The sequence below is a fragment of the Cynara cardunculus genome (assembly GCF_001531365.2).
Source record: "Cynara cardunculus var. scolymus isolate 2C chromosome LG 5, CcrdV1, whole genome shotgun sequence".
Classification (NCBI taxonomy): domain Eukaryota; kingdom Viridiplantae; phylum Streptophyta; class Magnoliopsida; order Asterales; family Asteraceae; genus Cynara; species Cynara cardunculus.
Genome location: NC_037532.1, coordinates 25,843,918 through 25,865,425, shown reverse-complemented (window position 1 = coordinate 25,865,425; position 21,508 = coordinate 25,843,918). Strand labels below are relative to the sequence as shown.

At 35.6% G+C, this 21,508-nt stretch overlaps 1 protein-coding gene and 1 non-coding gene across 4 annotated transcripts; both read left to right on the top strand.

Moving 5' to 3' along the window:
* The first annotated feature begins 622 nt into the window (after positions 1-622).
* On the top strand, positions 623-16,123 carry LOC112512348 (regulator of nonsense transcripts UPF3). 3 transcript variants are annotated; one of them, XM_025118258.1, is made up of 14 exons: positions 623-723; positions 783-979; positions 2,063-2,169; positions 2,434-2,529; positions 2,623-2,721; positions 2,859-2,938; positions 5,686-5,793; positions 8,093-8,231; positions 11,273-11,346; positions 13,677-14,124; positions 14,281-14,346; positions 14,507-14,631; positions 14,718-14,769; positions 15,565-16,123. In XM_025118258.1, exons 2-13 carry the CDS (start codon positions 840-842, stop codon positions 14,754-14,756), a joined length of 1,521 nt encoding a protein of 506 aa, XP_024974026.1. In that variant the 5' UTR covers positions 623-723; positions 783-839; the 3' UTR covers positions 14,757-14,769; positions 15,565-16,123. The 3 variants fall into 3 exon arrangements, with proteins under 3 accessions (XP_024974026.1, XP_024974025.1, XP_024974027.1); XM_025118257.1 differs by having other exon boundaries at positions 623-979; XM_025118259.1 differs by lacking the exon at positions 14,281-14,346 and having other exon boundaries at positions 623-979.
* A 5,014-nt stretch (positions 16,124-21,137) lies between these two features.
* LOC112513846 lies at positions 21,138-21,243 on the top strand. Its single transcript, XR_003069313.1, has one exon. It is a non-coding gene; the product is annotated as a small nucleolar RNA R71 (small nucleolar RNA).
* Positions 21,244-21,508: the final 265 nt, after the last annotated feature.

Genomic DNA, 21,508 nt, shown 5'->3' with positions numbered 1-21,508 from the left:
ATATAATTAGAATAATTATCGAGTTCCAACAAAATAAATAATTATTATATTTATAAAAAACTATATTATTAAACCAAATATAAATTACTTCGTTATTGTACATAAATTAAATTATAAAAAAATTGGATTAAAAAATTACATAAAAAAATGAGGAATTTCAAATAGTTAATTTGATACTAATATCGATATACTTTTGTCAAATTTTTATGATATCGTCAAACATATATTTTATTCAAAAATAAAAACATCATCGTTTTCTCAAAATCACATAAAGCCATATTATAACATCGACTGAGATAAAGAATAAAATGAAATATTAAAAACACGATGTATCTCGCTGCATTGCGCGAGTTCGCTTCTAATAAATTAGAAATGAAATAAGCTTTCAGACTTTAACACCTCTTAAAAAACAAACGCCATCTAAATGTATTTATTGAAGTCAGAAAACCATTGTTATGATTTACCCTAGGGACTAATTTTGTAATTTACTTCATAAAAATGTTTTAGGTATCAAGTACGAAGTATTTTTTCCACACGTCCACGTCAACAACAACGTTTTAAGATAGCCCAAAATCGACTTTCGTCACTCTTCTGTAATTCCATCTCTCTCCCTTCCCCCCTTTGCCGTGTGACTTTCTTTTTCAATGCCCATGGCAGCAGTTTGGGATCAATTTTGAAAAATTAGGGCACGGAATCGACGACTTGCGATCGGTTTGATGGGATGTAATTGCTTGATTTCTTAGGAATAGCATCGTTGGGCGACTAAAGCTCGTTTTCTACAGTTAAAAAAATTATAGGGTTTGGTTTTGCTGTTCGTGGAAAAAAGTTCATTAGCACGCATGAAGGGTCCGTTAGATCGAACGAAAGTTGTGCTTCGGCACTTGCCGCATACGATTTCCCAGTCGGCGCTCATGGAGCAAATTGATGCCCGTTTTTCCGGTCGCTACAACTGGTTCTGTTTCCGTTCTGGCAAGCAGAGGTTAGGGTTTTATGTGCATTATGTTTAAGCTTCTGTTTGCTGCTACTATGTTGAAATTTATATTTTAAACTAAGGAAGGAATGCCGCTGAATCGCTTACCTTCCAAACTTGGACCACACGCTTTCTGAACACGAGAGTAATTATAGGCTTTTGGCTATCCATAGTCTCTGGAGATATTGAGAAGAAATTTATATATTTTTAAGCCTGTGAAATTTGGATTCTTCGTATATGTGGATGAGTGTTGGGCAATGGAGTTATATTTGTATGTGGATGAGTGTTGGACGATGAAGTATACTGTTGGAATTTCTCTCCCTGAAAACCTATGAAACATTTGGACGTTTTGTGGGTATTAGTTTGACAAGCTTTACTCAAGATGACTTGTTCGTTTGTGAAGAGAGCAGTCAGAGCACTCCACGTTCTGTTGTTCAATTTCTGTTTTTGTTCTACTATTTGTTGGTTGGTTGAGTGGCTTAGTGGAAATGGATATACAGCAATTAAGCTCGTAATTACTGTAAGGGAACTTAGACAGCCTTGTTGTCATATAAGTAGGATCTTTTTGTATGATGAAGCTTAGCCCAAGTGATTCTGGTAAACTATATCTCTCAATAAGTCAAGATGATATTTACCTTCCATATTTAGCTTTCGAACTGCCCATGTGTTCTTATGACTACACCGTTCCGGGCCTTTATGACAAGTAAAAGATGGTTTTGTTAATTAGTCTTGGTTGCCATGCTCCTTTTATAATGGTTAATTAAGTTTTCTGTCAGTTTGCTGTGTGCAATTCTAATACCAGTTTATGATATTTTGCTGATGGATGTGTGATAACTTAAAGGTTGTCAGAGGAGAAAGAAATGCCTTTTACATCCGTCTTTGTTTTGCCTTCGTTACATTTTAAGAGTAGCATTGTCATCTAAATAATCCTATCCTTGCAACTCTCTCCCACTTGGTCACTCATCCTGTGCAATAATGTCCCCCCTCTTCAAGCATTGTTCATAAATCATCATATCTCTAAATATTCCACTTATTTTCTGGAACCATCTATTTTTGGCAGAGTGACAATTTCTTATTGAACTCTGTTTGCAGCCTGAAGTGTCAATCATATTCCAGAGCCTATATCGACTTTAAGCGGCCAGAGGATGTCATTGAGTTTGCGGAGTTCTTTGATGGGCATGTTTTTGTTAATGAGAAGGGTAATGCTTGAGCATGTACTTTAAAAAGATGGAACAACATTGCAATGTTTCCCTTTTTGATTCGCAAATATATATGTTTATTTATACTAAAACCTCAATACATACAGAGCACAGGTCATAGGCAGTCTTAGGGCTGTGAGCCTGGCACTGACATGGGAAATAATATTTAGTTCCCTTATATTATCCTCTTTTCACCTATTATTATTCTTTCTCAAATTGGTTTCTCTGATTGATTATTAAGGTTTAACCTTTACATTACCTCAGGTACCCAATATAAAACAATTGTTGAGTATGCACCTTCACAGCGTGTTCCAAAGCAATGGTCTAAAAAAGATGGACGTGAAGGGACCATAGGAAAAGGTAGTACGAGCTTATCTAGCATGCTGGTTATGCTTGCCATTGAACTCGTTACCTCATTTATCACTCACACCTAACTTTTTGATGAACATATAGATCCTGAATATCTTGAATTCCTTGAATTTGTTTCAAAGCCTGTCGAGAATCTTCCCAGTGCAGAGATACAATTGGAAAGGAAGGAAGCTGAGCGTGCCGGTTAGTCCAAAAGTTCTTTTAGCTGTTTGCTTCTGCAATGAACTTCATCTGGTTTTGTAGAATTGAGAATAATTTAGTAGATGTAAGCAGGCATAAATGGGTTAATAAACCTCAAGTTTTATACTATGGTCTTCCAGGTGCTGCTAAGGAGGCTCCTATAGTTACGCCTTTAATGGATTTCATTCGCCAGAAACGAGCTGCCAAGGGTGGACCCCGGGTAGGAATTCTACTTTTTGGAGCATGTAGTTTATTTTGTATCAAGTTATAAGAACTTACAACTATGAGCAACTGAAAGCATAAAGGTGCTTTTAGTTGCAAATCAGGAAATGTTTTAATATACAAGTTGCTAAAGGCATCTAAAAGATCTGAAACAATTGACAAAGATGCTAGAGACACATCAGTTGTTTGTTCAAGTTTTCTCTGTACTTCACAGGAAACAATCATTTTGCAAAAATGCAAGGGAAAGACCTTGTAAAAAGACTTCTCTTCTCAAACCCTGCAAATCCCATCAGCTTTGGCACGAGGGTTGCCTCTCACTTCATTTTCATTAATTAATAAAATTTTCATGTTTATTGTTATTCATATTAATAATTGTCATCACTTCATCAAAGCTGCAAGAACACATTTTACTCTATAGTCTAAACATACATCTATAAAGGTGGTTGGGTTTTAGTCAATTGGGTAAAACCATCATTTTGTAACTTGGCATTAAGATTAAGCAAATAGTTTAGACAAAAAGGATTATCGGCTACTTTTGTAATAATTACTATGGGCCACAGTAAAGTAAACTTGATTTTTATTCAAAATGGAGAACATTGCAAGTGGCGTAAAACATAGCAGAATCATCATAAAGGAAAGGTTGTAATTCTGCTGGGAGAAACAGAGCATTATGTTTGCAAAGCAAATCCTCTAAGTGGGGATTGTGGAAGTTGAAAATGAGGCTTTGACTTGTCATTAGCTTCAGTTGGTTGCTAAGTAAATTAGATTACACTTTATAATGTACTTGTATTGGTGCAGCTAAATTGCTGTCATGTGAGTTTTAAGTAGAACAGATATGGATTGTGCAGTACAAGACCGAACGTGTTTGCATGCATCCAGCATGTTCAACCATCATACTGGGTATATTGATTTTAATGAACCAATATGATTTACACCATATCGGTTACAGGACAACTTCTTGTCAAGGTAGATTAAGTAATGTTGGGCACTTCTCATTGTTTGCCTTATATTTGTGAAGGAACCTCTGGAATTAAAGCTCACATAAGTTTGGGTGATGTCTTTTTTAGTGGAAATGTCAAGGGATGGGAATGGGGAAGTGGTTTATGAAGTTGTGGCACAGATTTTGGACTGACCTGAATGATCCTGTATTCCTGTATCTGTTAGCCTACTTTTCATGCATTGATTGAAACAGAGCAGGATTGTCAAACAATGATGGAGAATCGGGCTAGTGCTTTTCATCTGTCGGGTGCGGGCCTTTCATTCTTAAATTTTTTGATAAACTGCGAAAAGTGCGGATAGAACTATGGAGAGGGGAGCTTTTTCTCGACGATAGTGCACTAGGAAAACCATGGAGCGTCCATAGCGAATAGGTAGGTCCAATGAGTAGGCCGTTATTGATCATGTAGACTTACAAAGAGAAGAATTACTTGAATCTTCTTTAATGGAATCAGTCATATGTTCCATGTTTTTGGGAACATCAAAATTAGGTTGGTTGGAAGCTGCAACAACAGTAGCAGAAGACTTTAAAGGCAGAGAGAGGAGAGAGATTATTAAACATAAACTTCATGGAGTCAATGATGAGATAAAGGAGGGCTGGGTATGATTTGTCATTGTACTTCATACAAACCGTGTTTGTTTAATTGAAAGTTGCTTTGTATTATTAGGGCATTTTTTGTCTTATTCATTAATTTTATTTTATTCAGACATCTAACTTTACATACCAAACAGCATGTTTTAAAGACTCATTTCATTTCAACAGGGCAACCAAACATGATAATGGAATGGTAATGGTTCCTCCAGTACCATGCTCATTCCATTACCTTGTCTATTCCATCCCTTCCAATTAGACATACCATAGCTTTTCTTTATCTAGTGGTTATGTTGTGTGGCTAAAAGTTCACTTGCGATAAGGTGAACAAGTAGAGTATACTAAGGCGAGTACTCTCTCTCCTCATTCAAAGAAGATAGAGGAGTTCCCTGCCTTAATGAATAAGCGGGAGAGGGAGAGTGAGAGTGAAAGGAATTTCAAATAGCTCGTCCCAGCTCAGACTATGGTGGAGGAGGTACTGTGAAGAACACCCCAACAGGGTCCCTCTTGTTTATCCTAATGGAAGTGATAAAGATATATTTTTGGGTGGTACCGTCCTATCTTGTGTTGTACTCTTCTAAGCTTTGACTGTGATTATGTCACGAGTTCCTTTGAAATGAGACCAACTTTGGGGTGATTACGTTGATAAGTATTACCCCAAGATTTAAACATAATTATGCATTGTCTTTGGAGGGAAGGAAAGTCGGAGACTGTTACATAATGACATGTGGGTTGTTAGTGAAGATCATCTTGACAATGATCAAATGCAGAATCTCAAAGAATCATTTTAGTTGATGCTTTGTTTTGCTCAGTTGATACTGTTCTTTTTCTAGATTGCAACTGTCAGAGTGGTTTTTGGGGCGTGTCTCGTTTTTCATTAATATTTCTATCCTTCTTAGACATGTTTTTTTTGGTAGATTATAGATTGTCTCATACGTGGGTTTACTTATGTTGCTGTAAACAATGAAGCAAAGGTCCCCAAAAAGGATGGTGATTGATTTTCTGCACCTCATTTCATAGGGCTGGAAAATGTGATTATTTACATATTTTGCTGTGAACATTGAATCAAAGGATCAAGTTCTTAGAGGGCCTGACTTCCATTCTGTAGTGTAATCTGGTATTTATGCATCCTCACTGCTTTCAATAATCTACTGCAGAGGTCTTTGCCTAATGGGAAATTAATGAGACGAGCTGGTGCATCATCTTCTAGTTCAAGCTCTAGTATAGTGAAACGTGGTTCTGAAAAGAGGATGACTTCTACCATGGTATCATTATTTTAACTTGTATTGTCAACTGAGTTTTATGTAAAAGCATACACCAGGTTGCTATTTTGTGATTTAAATGCTCTTATTGATTTTCCTACCCGACATCACAGCAAGTCATTTATTTATAGCAAATTGTGATACAAAACTCTATGTATGATGTGCTTGTGATGTTACATCGTGGTATATGTTGTGGTTTGTTTTCATATGATTCTAAGATAAAATTATATATATGTTAGTAGTAATACTTCATAAAATCTTGGAAGTCTTTTCTCAGCGTGATGAAATTCCTCTTGACCCATTCCCACTTTGCTTCCTGATGCACAATGGTATAGAGGGGGCTAACTACAAGGGGGAGAATGGAGAAGCAAGTTGAAAGTGAAGGCGTATAGTGACAAAGAACAAGATTAAAACATGATATCGTTTGTAGCCAGTCTGTATCAAACGAAGGGGTTATGTTGATAATACTTATAGTGGAAGCTCTACATCTCGGAACTAGGAAGCCCTTATTAATTAATAATTTTCTTATCAACTACTATCACTAGAATACTCAAATGAAGAAAAAGGAAATGTGAAATTAGGAAAAATATTCAAGATCCTCTCATGATTAAATATTTATTTTAGGTTAATACTTATAATGGAAGTTCTACATCTAACGGAACTAGGAAGCCCTAGTTAGTTTATCATTTTCTAATCAACTATTATTGCTAGAATACTCAAACGAAGAAAAGGAAACGTAAAATTAGGAAAAATATCAATGATCCTCCCCTGATTAGATACTCGTATTCAGGAGAGGATTAGCATGAAATATTTACTTATTTTTACCATATCTTACTTCTAATTTGTTCTCTATTAAAGCAGTAGCATATAAGTTCTCTCGCAACATAATTTCATATTACTAATATATTGCAAATTTCAGCAGCACCTTTTTTGTTATCTCTATCATCGTTCTGATTTATTTTCTGATTCTCTCTAGTAGATGTATGCCTTCTCTTTTCCAAGCAGAAGTGAGTATCATATTTTTTAAGATCAATTGAAGGCTTAATTAGAAGATTTGGAGAGTGGGAGATAACTTCCATGCATGAGCTTCTTTTCTTTCTTTGAGAGTCAACCTACACTCACTGTTAGCAAAGAGGCTCGAGCCATGGCCACTAGTTAACAAGATTCTGTTAGTACCAATTGGTCCATAGGGTACTGGTAAAACTTTTTAATCTGAACTGATAAACTTGAAAAGAGCATGGTTTAAAAGGCCCAAAAAAGTCCTGAGGCTTCGTCTCACACTTGTCTGGTTGCAGAGGTGAGGCGGTGAGTGAGGCTGTGAGGCGGTAAGGCTGTGTGAGAGGCGTACACCTTGTTTAAAGATAAAGAATTCAAGTGTTAAAATACATTGTGTCTAAGTCTTTGTTAATGGTAGTGTCAGACCAGGTGGCGTACTCTCTGACAATCTCATGTTGTTAGTGGTAGTGTCAGACCAGCAATTTGTGTGTATACAAGTCTCCCACTTTGAAGAACCTTATATACCTCTCAAAGTCCCAATAGTGGTAGTGGCAGTGGCAGCCCAACATAGTGTGTGTGTATATATATATTGTCCCATGGAGTGGCAGCCTAGCAGAGTATGTGTACACATATGATGCACAGTGGTAGTGCCAATATTTATATTGTGTGTATATATAGTATTTATGTATTTTGTGTTTAATGATTAGCATTTTGTGTATATATATTATTTGAATTTTATTTATTTTCCGCCTCTGACCACTTCGAGGCTTACGCCTCACCTCATCAATGGAAAACGCCTCGCCTCGCTTTCCGTGCTTTAAAACCTTGGAGAAGAGATTAAAAGTTCAGTTATTTTTGTCTCGTCTTTTCCCCCTTAAAGCCCTTGTATGGATGAGAAGTAGATGAAAGAACCCTGGATAATGTGGCTATCAGTAAAGTCTGTCATTGAAAGCATCAAATTGTACTCTCATGAGATAGATGCATTTAACATTGATATACTAATCTTAATTATGAACACTGGTCAAAAAAATAATCTTAATTACCAATTTATCATTAGTATAGGTCATTAGTAATTTACAGTATTTTGTATATTAAAGTAGCTTCTGATTTTATAATGTTATCTCTGCGTTTGATTGAGTCAAGGTTTTTATAGGACATGGTTGCTCAATTTTGAAGCAAAATAATTTTATATATAGTTATTTAATTGCTTTTACATGGTATTAAATCTGGTATATGTATGATCTTTATGGGCAAAGGTTGATGGTGGAATTTCCTTGAATTTCTCTTACGTTATTCTGATTGACAGTATGTCCTAAGGGATAGTGGAAAGAGCACAAATGTTAAAGATAAGTCAGCCTATGTTAAACGAGATGATCGTCAGGTTTCTGAAAAGTCTCTTAGTTCATCTGCTGCATCTGGAAGTGTATTACAGGAGGAAGAAAGGGGTATGTTTCATTGTTGTCATTAGTTTTCTTCGTTAGTCATTTTTCACATCAAGATAATAATATTATGTCTTCCCCCTGTCCTCTCTTATGTAATATCTATATATGATATATAATTTCATGTCTATCTAATTAATGTTGCTATTAATTTTGTACTTTTAGCTTGATGTTATAGTGGGGGTCAATTTTTTTTCACTTCTATCCTATATGGGGGCTTAATTTAAAACGAAAGAGAAGCCTAAATCAAGTGTACACAATGATCATGACATAATAATCAACCGGGTGGGAATGCTGGCATATAGTTTTCATACAGTTTGCATTGCTTGCTAGTAGCCTCAATTTAAGCTTCTAAGATATGACTAGTTACATGCACAACCAATGTTATAATCGCCATAGAATATGTAGCATCAAGTGCAATTAGATCCATATCTTGACTCTGATGTTTATGGGATCCTGCTACATTTCTAGATCCATAATTCCTGGAGAGAAGGTGGGTAACTTGGGAGGCATTCTCTATCTGCACTCTTAGGGGGATCATTGGATGAGAATTCTAGAAAAAGAACTCAATAGAATTACTGGTACTCTTCTTGGATCCAGGTGGTAGAACAAATATCATCTAAAGCTTGAGTGTTGAGAAAGTTGCCATTTCCACTTGTTAAATTTTTCCTGAAGAACAATGGTACCTGTTAATTGTGATGTTAAGAAAAATAGTAAATCTTAGAAAGTGGGATTATGAAATCTTAAAATCAATAAGAGGTTTTTTGGGGGGATGGGGGTGGATACATTACATCTTTTCCTGAATTTATGTGCAGCTGTTGACTTTTTGTCCATCTAATGCACAGGCATATCCAGATTAAATATGCTTATAGTAGCTGATACCTTTCATTTATCTAATACATGTGCATGCGTGTTGTACTGGTTACAATCTTCAAGATTCAAACAGTTAATATGAAGTTGGAATAGAATTGATTTGGCAGGGCCTCTTCTTAATTTAGGTCCGGTCTCTATTAAACCTAGAGAACTGCTAATTGATGAGGCCTATAGCTGACAAGATTGCGTGTGAGGACAGAGCAATGAGCTTCACGTAAGCTTTAACAAATATCTTGTACTCTTTATGCAAGGAAGGGATCAGGACTCATCTTCTTAAGGATTTCTAGCTCAAACACAAATCTTTAGCTTAAAATTATTATAGAATTGCCTAAATGCTACATTTACAGTTGAAGGACATCAAGTTCTTTCTTGTATCATAATCTGGAAAATGGTTACGCAAGAGCTACTTCTGTTTATATTTGCCATATGACTTAAACGAGCATTTAGTTATCGTTGCGTCGATTAGTAATTCTTATAAGCACATGAAAGGTGACATGCAGATTTGGAACAACTTTTTTTTGAGTTCTATTGAGCTTAAATTAAAGGTTTGTTGGATCAAACACCCCTTTCCTCAAGTTATTTGCTGGTTTTTAAACTGGCTGAAAAGGTCCAATTATGACCAAAATTATCCTTGAGAAAAATGTGAACGAAAGGCAAAATTCGTACTTCAGTGACATACACTCAATATGCACACTGTTATAGCCCAGCCCTAGAAAGCTGTAAGGCTAAGAAAAGGAAAAAGAAGTAAGCGGTTGAAAGACAGGTGGAAGAACTGCTTTGCCGTTCAAGATAATAGGAACATCATATCTATCTACTTTGAGTGGCTAAAAGCCTTGGAGCTGTTTTTGCATGCTCACTTTTATACCACTTGCTCCATCCCTGTTGGAACATCACATCTTTCTACCAAGCAAACAATAAAAACATTCTCCCTCCATTTTCTATCAATTGGTATCCTTTACTTTGAATGTCAAACTTGTATTTGCCAATTTTACATTTATTCCCCTTTACCCAAAATAAAAAAGTTCTATAGTTATTTTATATTTCTTTTACATTTTTAGACAGATTCTTTTTCTATATACAGTAATTTAACTTTTGATATGGCTACAGTTTTCCTCAGAAGTTGTTTGTTATGTAAAACTTGAAACCCAAAATAGTTTATTTGATATGTGAAGTCAATATTATGCAACTATTGGATAATTGGGCATAAAGAAGGACTTACAAGTTATGGTGTATATTGTGTAAAATAAAGAAACTATAACCTACTTCATGGAGAAAGCTTGCAACTGGGGTTTTTATTTATCCTTAGCAGTTATTTCATTCCATTATTATGGTTTTCTGGTTCTTCCCAGGAGTGTCGAATTATGTCAAAAGAGTCGATGTGTCTATAGAGCCTAGAGTAAATTGGTTTGTTGATGTCCAAATTTTTTGAATTAAGATAGGAGAGAACAGATCAAACTACCAATGTAGGTTAATACCCTGAGGCAGACATATTCTTGGCCATACATAACTACTTCATTTATTTGATAGGTTACTCAAGTCATCAATCAGACACGATAATGAACATGCTGTTGATGTTGCTTCCTTCTTGTTTTGTAAATTTCCAGTCCCTAAGTTCTTAATTTTGTAAGGCAACTGGTTTCATTTCCACGACAACCACAAAAGAAATTTTCTAATATGAAAAAGTTTCTATCATCCTGTAATTTAGAATAACAGGATATGCTGATTTTGACCTTCTTAGTAACCTAATATGGAAGTGTTTAAATAGTTCACATGAGGCAAAGTTCATTTTCTCATACTCATCACTTGAAGTAAAACGACATAGTTCGGCTCAAAAGCATATTTTTCATTTAAGATATTCTTATAAAATCCTTCAGAATATCCATTCTTGTAGGTGTTCAGTTACAGAATAAATTGTATTCTTTATAAATGGTATATCTTAAAGCAATGGGTGATTATAAATTAGAATGATGAAAGGATATTCTTAAATTAAAAAAATTTAAGCAATTTTTTTTTGTGAAGGTTGTATTATACTGAAATTTAGAGCGCAGTTTTCCTACCCTTCTTATAATAAATAATTCGGTATTTTGCAGGCTTGTAATTTTGGTTTCATTTTACTTATTTTTCACGCATTCAATGAGCATGCATAAGAAGATAATAAGCTGCAATTTGTCCAGGTGCTTTTGGAGCCTCTGATACTGGGAAGAAGAAAATTCTGCTGTTAAAGGGGAAAGAAAAGGAAATTCCCCATGTAAGTTCTGATCTAACCTGTGTCGCACCTTTGTTAATTTATCTTCACTTAACATATGGTGCACCTTTGGCATTTTCTACAATGCAGCACCCAAGCACCAATACATGTCGCAGCATCTGACACGTACATTTGTTCTAATGCTTCCTAGGTTCTGAAGAGATTTTTAACTGTCATTAGTTTGATTGTGCCTTTGACATTCTTTTTTATAATGATATAGACTAACAAGGTAGACTAGTTGCATGGAAGCAGATAAGCAGTTATATAGTCCATTTTAGTTGTGCTATGTAGGACCTGTATATATGAAGAGAAGGGGAAGATACATCTGTTAGTATTTGAGAGAGAGCTGAGACTAAGAAAGAGGATAAAACTTGATATCTGAATCAATATTTGTATTGTTTGTACAGACTATTTTGAATAATTTGAATTGATGTGAAATTGGTGGTGGTAAAATTTTACATGGTCATGCGATTCATGCCTATAGTTTGTTTCAAGGTTATTAATTAAAGTGATGCACTAGATATATTTATATTTTTCAAGGTTATTTTAATCATCTTAATTCAGCTATTTTTCATTTATCTCCCGTCGAGGTCTTCATATGCGGAACTTCCTTGTCTCAAATTCTTTTTCCACTGTTAGTTAGCTTTGTGCTGTACTGTCATGATGGCTGTTAGACACAGTTAACTGTCACTTCACTGTTTGAAGGGTACACTTGTTGCTATCAAGGCATTGCTGCTTTGTGATTGTTAATGCTGTTCCCATGGTATCAGTTATGACATTCTAATTGTTGGTTCCATGTAATTGTTGCGGCATGAGTCATTTGCGGACTAAAAGACCATCCATTAGGAAACTTTTGTGGTGATAAATTAGCCTACCCATTGCTGAATTTATTTTGAAGTTAACTTTTTAGATGCATTTGGATAATTCGATTAATTATGGAAATCTTTAAGTTTGTTTTAGATTATCTTTTAGTTATGTGATGTGTTTGAACTTTTTATCGTATATATTGGACATGTAGTTCATCAAATTTATTTAAAGTTAGATATATGAGAAAATATAAAAGAGAATATTTTCTTGAATTTTCATATGAAAAAAACAATGGAAGGCTCCTTATTTATAGTAAAGTTTACTTAAGTTTCATAATTATTATAGGAATAGGAAACTACATAAAAGGGATAAGATACAACATATCTACAACTAATATTTAACATTGCCCCTCAAGCTAGAGTGCACATATTGCTTGCTCCAATCTTGTCACAAATATAATTAATCTGAGGACCTTTGAGAGATTCTTTAAATATGTCTACTAGTTAATCATTTGACTTGATATAACTAATAGCAATTTCTCTTGAAAGAACTTTCTTTCGATTAAAATGGCAGTCAATCTCTCTATATGTTTGATCCTTTCATGAAAGAATTGATTTGACGCAATATGGAGAGCTGCTTGATTATTACATTTTAGTCACTTCTGTTGGACCTTTATCAACTTCAACTCTTCGAGAAGCTGTTTCAGCCATAGAAGTTCACACTTTGCTTTGGCCATGGATCAATATTCAACTTCAACAGTTGACAGGGAAACAACAGACTGTTTCTTGCTTTTCCATGAAACAAGATTACCCCCAATAATGACGCAATGTCTTATGGTTGAATGTTTATCAAACGTTCAATGTGCACCATTAGCATCTGAACCGAAAATAGCCCAAAATCCTCTCTTAATTATTCTATATATAGGAAACTGCATTAAGTGGATAAGATACAACATATCTAGAAGACTAGAGCTAATATTTAAAAATTTCATAATTATTGGATTGAAATGCGTTAGGTACAAACCACATAAACTGCACCCATTTCGCGGGTGGGTTTTTGTGGTTTTGAGGCATATGCAATGTGGTTTGTTGTTTCTCCCCAAACCACAACACGCTCACTCCTAATTGTCTCCATGGTGCAATTGTTGCGTGTAGAAAGTCGACTTGGTGATGGTCACAGAGACCATGAACTTTAGTCTAGAGGCCTAAGGAGATGGTCCGATGTTACCCAAGATAAGATTTTTTACACAGCTCGAGAATGAGCTTTCCTTGTAAAGTTTGCCATGAGCTTTGGCTAGATCTTCTGTTTTATCCTTAGTATTTGCTCCTGTTAATTAGAAATTAAGACCCATCAGACAAATGCTCTCTCCTACTGGAGTATCAGAATCAAAATTTACACTCCTGGTGGTACTTAAGGGCTGAGGGAACAGTCTTTGAAGATTTTGATGCAGATATTGATTCACAAAATCTTCATTTGTTAATAATGAAACCTACATCTTACCCTTGTTGCTGTCATTTGGATTCCAGGTGACCACTGGCTTGACACCTCAGCAGAACTCATCTTCTGTTAAGCTTGCTTATGGTTCTGGTGCTGGCAGACAGAATCAACGACACGAGGCTAGTGGAAGGATCATCAGAAGCATACTCCTTAACAAGGATACACGCCAAAGTCAGGCTTCTGCTGTTCAATCTGAACAGAATCAGACTTTGAATCAAGATAAGGACAGAAGACCACCTAGGCCACAAAACATGCCACTTTTGAAGGACTCAAACGGTTTACCAGATGATAAGGTCCATGGGCATGATTTACATGGCTTCTACAGTGAAAAACAGGATAAGCGTTCTAGGAATAGAGACAAACCTGATCGTGGTGTTTGGACTCCCCTCCGGCGATCTGATGGACCACATGCAAGTGACGAGTCCCTGTCATCTTCCACTTCTCAATCTACACAAGTGCTACCAGATTCTGCAGAAGGTCTGGTCACACTACATATTTTAATTTTAGCAGATTTTTTTACATTCTTATTCAGTGGATGTACAACTCAAGGCCTCTTGCATTGTGTTTTCTTTCTTTCTTTTGCGGCTTAATCATATAATTGTATGCTTAAGTATCTTTCATGTGGTTCTCCAGTAACTCGTGGAGAAGCAAAGTATGACCTGTCAAATGAACGTGGTGGTCATTTTTCTGCTGATAATGGTTAGTCTTGCCTCTGAAACTAAAAGGGTCATAACTATGAATATGAGACGGATCGACCTGCGATAAAAACCATAAAGTGTTCAAATATGTCACCTAGGTTTATTTATTTATATTTTACTTGTCATTACTGAAAGAAGCCTTTGATGCATCTATAATATAGGCTCCCATAAACACAGCGGTCGCCGCATATCCTCACACAATGCTAAGGATGCTGATGGCCCGTCAAATTTAAGCGAAGGAAAACCTCCGAAAAAAGGTGTTTCTGCTGGCTATGGTTCCCATGAGGTGTGTCTCTGATTGAGGACAAACTTCTATTAGCATCTTTTTTTCCTTCCAAGCTTCTGATTTAGTTGTATTTGATGACAATGCAGAAGCGCGTGTGGGTTCAAAAGTCGAGTTCTGGTTCTTAGGTTTGTCAGTAAGGTAAGCTTGTATTTTATGCTGAAACATACTATCTGCTGCTCGTTTTCTCATGTCAATGAATTAGAGCTACTGAAGAAACTTTATTACTTATATAAACCGTTTATTTGGATATGGTCAATTCTTGCATTTTTCATAAAGGACCCATGACCACCAACTTGAGAGCAATATTGCCAGTTAAAGAATGCCTTCTTTTTTTTCTAAAGAACAGACTTGAAGAGCAGCAGAAATTACTCATCAGGTTCTGGTTCTTGGTTTGTCAGCAAGGGAATATTTACTCCTATACTTTAACATACTAATCTCTCTTTTGTTTCCGCATCCCAACAAATTAAAACCTGATGAAGGAACTTCATTAATCTAATTTTCATATAACATGGAGTTTAAACATGTTCAGTTATTACATTTTAATGAATGACCCATGACCACCATTTAGAGGATGACAGACCTAAAAACATTCAACACTGAATTTGTTTGTAATAATGTTTTAAAATATGTTAAAAACATTTGTTTGTAATAAACAATTATCAAAAGGTAATTTAATTATTTATAATTTGTTTGTATAAATTATCTATAAAGAATGGAATGCATTCCATTCCAAATCTTATGAACCAGACATACCAAAGATTCTAGTCCTTCCTCGAAATCCAAATCCCTCAACAAAAATTCCGTCAAACCAAGTGGCCCCTTAGTTTTTGCTGTTTACTGGTCATAGTTACCAGCAAAGTATTTGATTCCTGCATCATTTGTCCTTAGAACTAACCACCTTCCGTACTTGATGGTTGTATTTTTGTTACACAGTAATGGAGTTTAAACCTGCTTGCATCCGGGAAAGTATTCTTTTGATCGGAAGTGGTGATCAAAGCCAAAGCAAAAGCCAACGCAAAAGCAAAAGCAAAAGCAAAAGCAAAAGATGATGAAGTGAATGAGAAAGGAATATTGGGTTCCAGTTTTAGGTTTGATGGACTGCTGGTTGAAGATACAATAGAAATGGAGCAAGAACAGGAGAAGCAAAAAGGTGTTTTTTTCTTAAAACAAAAGAAGTAAGCCCGTAGAAAAAGATGATAATACTACCAGCAAAAGTATATCCCTTTTGAATCGGGATCGTGCTTGCCCAGCGGAGCTGTCTATGGCTTGGCTGGTCAGGTTAGCCTTTTATATTTTTAAGGTCGCTGACTGTATATACTTGTTAAATCTGGCTGAAATAGTAATGTTGGTGGTGTGTACCATAGTATTTATGCACATAGATAGAGAGATGTGTGTTCTTTATGAGCATCTTAGTTTGTAATTGCAAGAAAGCTGCCGGCTTTCGTATTATGCCATTTCTGGAAGGAAATGATGATGTTGGTGTTGGTAAAAACCGATTGCATGCTCTTCAGTGTTATTGTTTTATGAGAATCGTGATTCTATCAGCTACGTCTTATTTAAGGAGCGGTTATGACATGACCGAATTTTTTAAAGAAGTGTCACATTGCGGTCCCTTATTGATCAACGGATCAGTTAAAAGTGAATCGGGACTTGGACCTTATAAGTTACTGTTTTGGCCTTGGATCAGTTAAGGGACCGGGACTGCTTCTGCCGTAACTGGTTATGTGGTGGCGCTTTTTAACCGTGGTTGGTAGTAATGGGTAGAGATCAGAAAAGACCCTTGTAATGGCGTTTCACACTTATCCCCAAGAACCAGCTAAGAGGGCCAAAATCCTTCATGGCGAGTTCCTTACTGAGCCGGTGTATAATCAAAGAACGAAGAGTCTCAGATGAAGTTGTAAGGATTATATCATCAACATAGAATAATAAATATGCCATATCCGTACCTTGTTAAAAATGAAAAGGAGTGGTCGGATATGAATGAAGAAATTCAGCAAACCGTGTACGCCATGCCCATGGTGCCTGTTAAAGGCCATATAACGACTTCTTCAAGAGACTTATGAGATGGAAGCTGGGGTCGCGAAAACCTAAGGTTTGGTGCATGTAAATGGTTTCATGTAGATTAACATGCAAAAATGCATTTTTGACATCTAGTTGATGGATAGACCAACTTTGGAGAGAGCCTAAAAATAGTTTTGATGATAGCCGTCTTAACAACCGGACGAAAAGTATCAGTATCAACACAATCGACGCCAACCTTTTGTGTCTTGCCATCACCTACAAGTCGAGCTTTATGCATCTCAAAAGAGCCATCAGAACGCTTTTTATGAGCAAATATAGTGAAGATGTGCTTTTGTAAAAACTTAATAACTATTTTAGCATCATTGGAATGATAAGCCATAACTTCCATCCATTTGGATACAAAGTTCATAGCAACCAATATGTAGGCATAATTATTGAATAGAGGAAAATTTTTCATAAAGTCTATACCCTAAACATCAAATAATCTACTTCTAGAATTCCGTTTAAGGACATTTCATTTCTTCTAGAGATATTTCTACTTTAAGTTATGAATATCATTATGCAAAGTAGGCCAGTATAGTCCTGATTGTAGAACTTTGGATGTTGTCATACTTTCTCCAAAATGTCCTACACAAGGTCCCGCAGGGCAGTGCTGTAGGACTAATGTCATTTCTTCTTTTGGGATGCATCTTCCGATCACCTGATCTACACAAATTTTAAATAAGAAAGGGTCACCCCATAAATTTCTTTGAATCATAGATGAGTTTCTTTTTTTTGATATTTATTGAATATTTGGGAATAATCCCACAAGCTAAGTAATTAACAAGATCAATAAACCAAGGTACTGGAGCATGCTGTAGGACCAAATCCTTTAATCTGGATATACTTCACATATGTCACTACCTTGTACTGGTTTGTCTTATTTTTCTAATCTTCATAGATGGTCAACCAGTTGATTATCCACACCTTTTCTATCAATGATTTTCACATCAAACTCTTGAAAAAGCAAGACCCACCTTATTAACCTAGGTTTTGCATCTTTTTTGGAAATAAGATACTTGATGGCAGCATGATCAGTATGAACAATCACTTTGGTTCCCATCAAGTATGATTTGAATTTTTCAAAAGCAAAAACCACAACTATAATTTTATTTCAGTAGTGGTGTAATTGATTTGAGCATCATTAAGAGTTTTGCTTGCATAATAAACATGATGAAAAATCTTTTCTTTCTTTTGGCCTAAAACATCTCCAACTGCCCAGTCACTAGCATCACACATTATTTCAAAAGGTTTGGACCAACCAAGTGTTATCACCACAGAAGCAGTGACCAATGCTTCTTTTAAAATGTTGAAAGCTTTTCTACAATCTTCATTAAAATTGAAACCTGGTCACGCTGTAATAATAAACAAAGAGTTTTTGATATTTTTGAAAAATCTTTAATAAACCTTATGTAAAAACTTGCATGTCCTAAAAAACTTCTGATTCCTTTTACAGTTGTTGGTTCAGGAAACTTCAATTACCTCTAACTTTGCTTATCTATTTCAATGCCTCTTTTAGAAATTAAATGTCCTAACACTATGCCCTCTTTTACCAAAAAGTGACATTTTTCCCAGTTTAAAACCAAACCTGTTTCTTCACATCTTTTAAGACTTTTTTCAAGGTKTTGTAAACACATGTCATATGATGTCTCGTAGATTGAAAAATCATCAATGAAAATTTCCATGGAGTGCTCTAACATATCAGAAAAAATAGACATCATACACCTTTGAAAAGTGGTAGGAGCATTACAAAGTCCAAAATTCATTATTCTAAAAGCAAAAGTTCCATACGGAAATGGGAAAATAGTATTTTCCTGGTCATCTGGTGCTATTGAAATCTGATTGTAACTGCAGTAGATTCTAAGTAACAATAAAACTCTTTTCCTGCTAGCTTGTCTAACATTTGGTCAATGAAAGGTAATGGAAAATGGTTTTTTTTAGTGGATTTGTTAAGCCTTCTATAGTCCATACATATCTTCCAACCAGTTACTATTCTAGTAGGTATAAGTTCATTTTTCTCATTTGGTACCACATTGACTCCACCTTTTTTGGGTACACATTGCACAGGACTGACATATATGCTACTAGCTCCTTTATAACAGGGTTTAGTCTTCTTCGAGGCTCAATAGAGGTGAAATTTTGTCTTCTAAAATAATTTTATGTTGACAAATGGTGGGACTTATCCCATTGAGGTCAACAATGGTCCATCTTATGGATTTGGTGTGTAGTTTCAACATGTCAACCGACTTCTCTTCTTGGTTAGCTTCTAATAGTGATGAAATAATGACTGAAAATTTCCCTAAATCTCCTAAAAATGCATACTTCAAATGTGAGGGAAGTTGTTTCAACTCTAGGTCTGGTGCACATTTTAAGGAAGGAACAAGAGTTTTCCTCTCCTCAGTATCAAAAGCAGCAGAGTCATGTGGTGTTTCTACTTCTTCAAAATCTTCCTCTACATCACTATCAGACTTAGATAAACCTAAAACTTCCCCCAAACTTTTCTCTTGACACCAGAATTCTATCAAACTTAAGGTAGAACATTCTTTTCTTTCTTCAGGGTACCTAAGGGAATTAAAAACATTAAAAGTCACTTGTTGATCTTGAACTCTCATGGTTAATTCTCCCTTCTGTACATCTACCAGGGTTCTTCCAGTAGCTAGAAAATGTCTTTCTAAGATAATGAGAATGTCTTTGTCAGCTTCAAACTCTAGGACGATAAAATCAGCTGGGAAAATAAGCTTATCAACCTGAACTAGGATATCCTCAATATTTTCTTTAGGATAATCTATGGACTTATCAGCTAATTGTAGAGTCACAATGGTGGGTCTAGCTTCACCTATGCCTAGGGTATTGAAAACATATAAAGGCATAAGGTTTATACTAGCACCTAAGTCACATAGGGCTTTTCCTATTTATTTTCTTCTTATTGAACAAGGGATTGTAAAGCTTCCAGGGTCTTTAAGCTTAATAGGTATTTTATTAGATAATAGAGCACTACACCCTTAAGTTAGAGCTACAATCTCATACTCAGTTAGCTTTGTATTTTTACTCAAAATGTCTTTTAGAAACTTTGCACAATTTGGCATTTTCTCAATAGCCTCAACCTATGTAACTGTTTAAAAACATTAAGAATTTTTTTTCTAAATTGTAATTCTTCCTTTTGATTCCTTAATCTTTGGAGATAAGGAATATAAGGAGTGACTGCAGTAGGAGAAGTAGTTTTTTGAAGAGTATGCGCTGGAATGGGTTTCAAAGTTGGTTATACAATGGAGTCTAATTCAGTTCTACAAGGGATTATATGACTGGTTTAGACTGATATTGTGGGACTACCACCCCATTGTGACACATCAACTACAATACGTTCTTTGAATGTCTGGATTTTCTTGGATTCATCAGGAAATAATAATGAAAATTCTGATCTTTTTGGAATGGTTGTAATATCAATAGGCTTAACTATACTATCTGATTGGTTCATAGTAATGGTAATAACAAAAGATGGTACTGAGGTAACAAAATCTGGTACCACAACTTTTCTTTTCAGGCTTTGCTTTGCATGGTTCTTTTTGTTTTTTTGGGTATTTTCTATTAAAGTCTTTCCACTCCTCAAGGTAACAACCTTAACATGCTCTTTTTCTTCTCTTTAAGGTGTCTTTGTATCACTAGGTTGAGAACCTACTGGTCTTTTTCTGATTTCCAAATCCATTTGTCCTATTTAAGTTTCAAGATTTTTAATTGATGCTTAAGTTTGGGTCATAAAACCCTTCATCATTGCTTCCAAGGAAGTAGATGATTCGACATGCTGTTTGGACTTGTTTTGGAAAGAAGGCTGATGACTTTGAGTTTGAAAATTAGCATGTTGGTTATTATGATTGCCTTAGTGTGATTGTGAGTACAAATTAGATTGGCCTTTTTGTTGACAATTGGATTGTCCATGTGGCTGAAAATTTAACTGTCCATGTGGTTTTGGCATTGGTGGATTAAGAGCTTGACTATGCGATGAAAATGTGGATTATTTCATCATCCAGGATTATAAGTCTGTAAAAATGGTCCAGTCCTGTTAACAAAATTTACTTGTTCAGGATTTCCAGGACAATGCTCAAAAGAGTGCCCATCACCACATCACACATTGCACAGATTGAACATCGGGGTTAAAGGTGTTAGCATCAGGTTGCACATGTGAGCTAGATGTCATATTTGAAATCAACTTAGTGATTTGAGCTGTTAATGATAAAATAACATCTACCTCATGTATCCCAACTGTCTTTTTTAGTGGTATTGCACGTGGATTAGACCATTGTTTGTTATTGTTAGAAATCTTTTCAAGTATGTCAAAACCTTTATTATAGGTGCAAGTTGTGAAAGCTCCTCCTGCAGTAGCATCGAGCGTTTGTCTAGCAACTTTATTTAAATCATTGTAAGATGTCTCTACCTGTATACAGTACGGAATGCAATGGTGAGGACATTTTCTCAACAACTCTTTATAACTATCCCATGCATCAGGAACTACTTCATCATCCAGTTGTCTAAAAGTACATATTTCATTCTTGGACTTAGCATTCCTCGTGGGTGAAAAATATTTCTTCAAAAAAATTTCTGCCATTTCGTTCCATGTTGTCACAAAGTCTGGTTGCAAGGAATTGTACCATGCTCTTTCTCGATCCTTTAGTGAAGATGAAAAAGTTTTAGTCTCAGAGCATCATCTGAAACTTCAGGGATGATAAAAGAATATGTGATTTTCATGAAAGATCGCAGATGAGAATGAGGATCTTCAGATGGCAAACTAGGGTACTGGCCGTTAGGTTGCAACATCTGAAAC

Excerpts from the sequence above, each read along its gene's own strand:
- LOC112512348 (XM_025118258.1), top strand. The coding sequence starts at position 840 with ATGAAGGGTCCGTTAGATCGAACGAAAGTTGTGCTTCGGCACTTGCCG. Across the intron at positions 2,530-2,622 it reads TGAAGGGACCATAGGAAAAG|ATCCTGAATATCTTGAATTC; the intron begins GTAGTACGAGCT and ends ATGAACATATAG. Across the intron at positions 2,722-2,858 it reads GAAGGAAGCTGAGCGTGCCG|GTGCTGCTAAGGAGGCTCCT; the intron begins GTTAGTCCAAAA and ends ATGGTCTTCCAG.